Here is a 5,574-nt window from a genome sequence, read left to right as displayed (position 1 = left end):
ATGAATATCTTTTCCATTTGTTTTCCCAGTGCTGCTTCTTTTTAACAGGCCATGTTAGCCATTGTATAGTTTATCTGCTGATAGCCTGTTCAGATTGTCCAAAAAGTATGATAAACACAAGACAGTGAACAGGCTTGTTACTGTGCTTCACACCTCAAGAGCACTAAAACTAGACTCTGACTAGAAATATTAAGAATTAACGCGATATAATGTAAAAGTGTGTATGTGGCATGTGCCAATGAATGACTGACTAAATCATGTTGTATCATTTTAGAACTAAATTCTGAAATGTTAGCTTAGGATACAAACACACCAATTATTGATTTTCTACAGAGCGTTTGACACTTGATACTATACAGATGAAATGTTTTCTGTTACATACAGCTGAATATTTTTAAGATCATTGTCCTTCATCTTACATTTAAGGTATGTTGCTGCCCTCTACAGGAAATATGAATTATATCTGCTCTATTACCATGTAAGGTTCCAGCAGGTCTCTCTGGCATCATCATCTGACAACTTTTTTGACTAGTTTCTGCCATGTCACATGTTGAATTAATGCAACTATAAATTATTTCCAAAACTAAACTGAGACAGTAGAGATAGATACAAAAATATTTTTATTACAATGAAGGAACACTTAATGGGGATGACCAAATAAGATAAGATTGACGCAATGGTAAATTGTGCATAGGAAATAAAAAAAAAAAGCTGTATAAAAGAGGTACAGTTCCCAAAATGCAAACACATCAATGTTTTTGAATGAACTTTTTTTATGTCATTACATCTAACCAGGGTCATATTTTGACAATAATCATATTAACAGCAACTACACTACACTTTTTTTTTTGTCTTTTGATATTAGCCAGTAGTTCAACTGCTGCTGACTTGTCAGCACTGACAAAAATAATGGGTTGATAATTATTCATATTATCATTGTTACCTTTAGCCATTCGAATCATGTCGAATGAGGTTTGGCATTCACAGTTGACCTTTTAAAATGTTTTAGGGCACAATTTCAAAGTAGTGAAGCATAAAAGTCTATAAAAGAACAAAAGACAAAAGGACCGCATGCAGAAACTTATTACCGAAGATATCCAGTTTTTTTTTTCCTGAACTACATTTCTTGATTGGACTTGAAAAACTCAAACTGATGTTCAGCAATATGTATGACAGGAGACTTAACATGTTACATATTTCACTGTCAAATGTGAAATGACAGCGGGTCTGCAAGAACAAAGAAACGCTTAACCAGAACATGTTCCCTGGGTTTGTATGTTTTCAAAAATGATTCAGAGAACCCCAAACATATTTGTTTCATGTGCATGTTATATGCAGTGTACAATGCAATCTACAGTGTTTTTGCACTAATTAATCATTTAAATCCTGGTCTCAGTAATATACGGTACACTTGTATGGAACAAGATGAGGTGCCTTATTTACACTTTTCATGGACTGGAGAATAAACATATTGGACCTCCAGACACTGCAGAGTTCAGCTGTCTCAGTCACTGATGTCTGAGGATTCACTGGAGGTGGAAGAAGAAGGGGAGGAGGATTCTTGTTTCCTCTTCTTCTGTCTCTTCTGATGCTTCCCATGTTCCCTTTTGTTCTTTTTGCTTTTCTTCTTTTGGCTTTTTACTTTCTTCTTCTTCCTCCTCTCCTCTTCGTCAGATGAGGAGTCAGAACTTCTGCGTTTCTTTTTCTTCTTTGTATTCTCATCACTCGACGACTTAGACCTGAAGAGGAGAATAAATGACCAATAAAGGCAAACGCGTCAGGTTTCTTAACACTGTATTATTTTGTTGCCTAAAATAATATCTGATTTTACTGAATTATACACCTCTTCACCAGCAGAGAACAAAAATATATATAAAACCGTGATGTTTAGGGTCAGTGTGGACCAAAGAACAGAAAAATTGTAGTTACCTCTTTCTTGACTTTCTGTCGCTGCTCTTCTTCCGTTTGTGTCTCTCTTTTCTACCATTGTTGTCATCGCCATGGGAACCTATGCATATTTGTAAACAGTCAAGGCATTTTTTACTGGAAAAGTAGCTGTGTCTATATACAATGGAGAAAAAACTGGAATACAGCATTTTTCCCGGGAGATGTCACACCCAGTTTCTAATACTGCAAATGTTTAAATATTGCAATACTTTCAGCAGTGGGCTATGGGCTCAATCATCATTGTGCTACCTTACTTCAGCGATAGAGTGTGCCTTAACAGACATTTATTTAAATGGAAATGTTTATGATTACAGCTTTTAATTAGCTACGAGGAACTTTAAACGTTTCTGAAACTGTTGAATTTTCCATCTGATGATTATAAATGACTTGTAACAGCAAACAAGACTAACAATGAAAAATAACTTATTTCGGTGTAACACCGGAAAAGCCTGTCTTTGAGAATCCAGCCATGTAAAAAGTAGCAGGAGATTTCTTTATGTAGGCCTATTTGTATTTTCATTAAGAACAACTAAAAGCTAAAAGGGAGAGTGACCGACAGCGGGCGAAAACCTGAGTAAACCTCGGTTTTTTAGTCTGCGTTTGTCCCCCTGTACTTGGGCTTCATGAAAGGCACTATAAACATCTAACTTATTATTATTATTATTATTATTACTACATTGGTTGCTACCACAAACTCTTGCTAAAGCTTTGGCTCGTGACACAGTACCCCCCGTTTTGATCCAAGTATACACATCAAAGTTAGGATACAAACACGAGTTGAAATGCAATGATGCATCAGTAACGTATTCTCTTATTGTAAATGAATGATTGTCTGTCTGAGCAAAACATTCATCACAACTATATGACCTCCCGGTAACGCCAGCTCTAAAGGACCTTTACAACAGCAGGTGTGGTAAAAATACTACCGCTTGCATCTAAAGGGGCCGCTAGAATCAACACAAACTGAAAGTTCCACATAGCCACTTTTAGAGCAAAATAGAAACAGTATCCTGTATCAGCATCAGTAGAGAAACTAGTCATTAGCATTTCTTTTTTTCTCTCTTGCAGATTTGTAACGAAGCATCACACTCCGGGTTGGCAAACATTTCTGTTTGTGGAGTATTAACATCAAGTTCCATGACTTATGACTGAGTACTGACGTACAAAGTTTTCTAATGGCTTTTTTTTTTTTATCAAATTCAAATTGTCCTCGTGAATGATCATCTTGTCTTTTATATAGAGATTGTATACTGAAAAGGCCTACCTAAATAAAAAGCTTACGCTGATCATGGTTTTTACCTCTACTTCGCCCCAGCTTCTCATTGCGCTGAGGTGCAGGTTCGTCGTCTTCACTCTCCTCGCTGCTGGTGCTGCTTACATCCAGAACAATGTCTTTCTGGGGGTCAACTCTGACAAAGTTTCGGCACTCAAAGGTCAAGTGGCCCGCTGAAAAAAATTTCCAAACAGAATGAATGAATAAATATGACAAAGCAGGACAATTTTACATTTTTGAATTATAAACCTTCCAGCTGCCATAAAGAAATATAAATCAGTGCCCAGTGAATATTACCTCAATTTAAAAAACAAAAAATTCAAGCATTTGATTATCATTTTACTACTACTACTCAGTATTACCATCAAGACTTCTGGATTACATATAATCGTAAGAGCTGCATACAATACTCACTGAAACTTTGCAAGAGATGCTACCTTAACTTTAACAAACCCACATTAACCAAAGTTAAAACACACACACACACACACACACACACACACACACACACACACACACACACACACACACACACACACACACACACACACACACACACACAATCCAGCAGTCCTATTATTTAACCTTGCCTTCACCCTTTTCTCCCATTTCTCACGCTTTCTTGTACTGTGGTGCAGTTCCTGATTTTATGGGGCCAGGACCAGAATGGAGTCAGAGAATTACGCCAGCTCATATTGTTAATCAGACATTAGCCTACATAAACAACAGCTGCCACACATAAAAACAAAGACAATGTAAATGCGGTTGATAAAGCCTGTGGGGGCAAGACTTAGAACCGCTATTACCTCACATTACAAAGTCAATGTATCCACTTGCCCCCACTATCCTCACATTCAATTCCCCTGAATGAATTGAAATCTGTACAGACACATGCCAGATGGTACTGTTCAGACATGCTAGCGTTATGTGATGCTCTAGTGATGGCAGTGTTGATCAGTTAGTCCATCACTTTGGTCCAGACTGAATATCTCAACAAATACTGCATGGATTGCCATGGAATTTAGTGCAGACGTTCATGGTGCCCAGAGGATGAATCGTAATGACTTTGGTGTAATGACAACTCCTCCTTTACCTTGTGAAGGAACTTGTGTGTCAAAAGCTTTACTTACGATATCCACATTTCTTGCACCCAGCTCTGATGTTGTCCTTATTTGGACCTGTGAGATAATAAGTAATACAAGTGTTTTAGTGTTTAAAGTAGCCGAATTAAATCTGTGTTACGTTATACAAGCCCACGTGACAGTCCAATAACAAGACTATTACGTTAGCCTAGGTCAATATGTTCATTAGCTAGCTACATGTAGCTAAATAACTGCATTTTAAGTGAGAAGTTATACGTTGATATCTCCTTTAATTCATATTAAAGCATTAAGAACATGTAGCTAGCTAGCTAGCTATGGAGTTTCGCTTAATACTTCTACTGCAACAACTAACTAACGTTAAAGCTTTCCACTATGACGTTAACGTTACATTGGGGCACATTTCAGCTAACGCTGCTCATCAAGTGTAGCTAGCTAACGTTAGGCTTTATTACAGCGCTAAGGTTAGATGTAGACATTTATAAAGAAATAAAAACAGTAACACTTCAGTCTATTTTAATTGTTTAACAGTTTCTCGTGAGACGTGAAAGATATTTTTTGTATTATTAAAAGGTTGTTTGGTCTGTGTTCTAGCTAAGTTAACGTTCAGCTAACGTTAAGGTTAGCATCACTTTGTTAAACCATATCGTTAATCTGTTTTCCATAGCTAAACGTTAGCTAGATTTCAACAGGAAACTCCATGAGTCATACATCTGAAAATTACATAAATCAAATCTATAACCAACCAGGGGTAGCCATTGAGTTATCCAGGGTAAAGCCGTAAATTTGAAGAGCAAACAACAGAAATAACACGAGTCTTCACTCAAAATAACGTCGGACGGAAACATTTGTTCTAGAAACTACTAGGTTCCGTCTTCTTCTTCTCTTATTTTCACCCCCATTTCACTGGCGACTTGCAAACCAAATTGTTGGCGCATTACCGCCACCAACTGGATTGGAGTTTGGCGCAGCAGCTTGCAACGCCCTTCCAACAACAGCAAATACATTTCAAGCCAGCTTTGAACAGCTGAAAATACAAAATCGTCAACAACTAGATTAAACATACTACTACAGGCTACAACGAATGAATACTCAGTGTAAGGGGGTAGCTAACATGTCTATTTATTGTTGGTGTATTTTTAATGTTTAGGCTATATGTTTATTTGTTGGTGTAAAGGCACATGGGCATGGGTTGCCATGAAGAGTGGTGCAATGTCTGCTGAAAAGTGTGATACATTAAAATCAATTTGCTCT

General features: G+C 37.2%; 1 protein-coding gene across 1 annotated transcript; it reads right to left on the bottom strand.

Annotated features, from left to right (window-relative positions):
* Nucleotides 1–814: 814 nt before the first annotated feature.
* srek1ip1 (SREK1-interacting protein 1) lies at nt 815–5,217 on the bottom strand. Its single transcript, XM_039812403.1, has 5 exons — nt 5,067–5,217; nt 4,351–4,398; nt 3,247–3,393; nt 1,930–2,008; nt 815–1,739 (listed from the first exon to the last, which is right to left on the bottom strand). The coding sequence occupies exons 1-5, from the start codon at nt 5,077–5,079 to the stop codon at nt 1,505–1,507; spliced, it is 522 nt and encodes a 173-aa protein (XP_039668337.1). The 5' UTR covers nt 5,080–5,217; the 3' UTR covers nt 815–1,504.
* Nucleotides 5,218–5,574: the final 357 nt, after the last annotated feature.

This window comes from Perca fluviatilis, chromosome 9 (genome assembly GCF_010015445.1).
Source record: "Perca fluviatilis chromosome 9, GENO_Pfluv_1.0, whole genome shotgun sequence".
Lineage (NCBI taxonomy): Eukaryota > Metazoa > Chordata > Actinopteri > Perciformes > Percidae > Perca > Perca fluviatilis.
This window is presented reverse-complemented; position numbering and strand designations above follow the sequence as displayed.

Coding starts and splice junctions, on each gene's coding strand:
- srek1ip1 (XM_039812403.1), bottom strand. Junction 2,009..3,246: donor GAAGCTGGGGCGAAGTAGAG/GTAAAAACCATG, acceptor AAATATGCATAG/GTTCCCATGGCGATGACAAC. Junction 1,740..1,929: donor GACAGAAAGTCAAGAAAGAG/GTAACTACAATT, acceptor TCTCCTCTTCAG/GTCTAAGTCGTCGAGTGATG.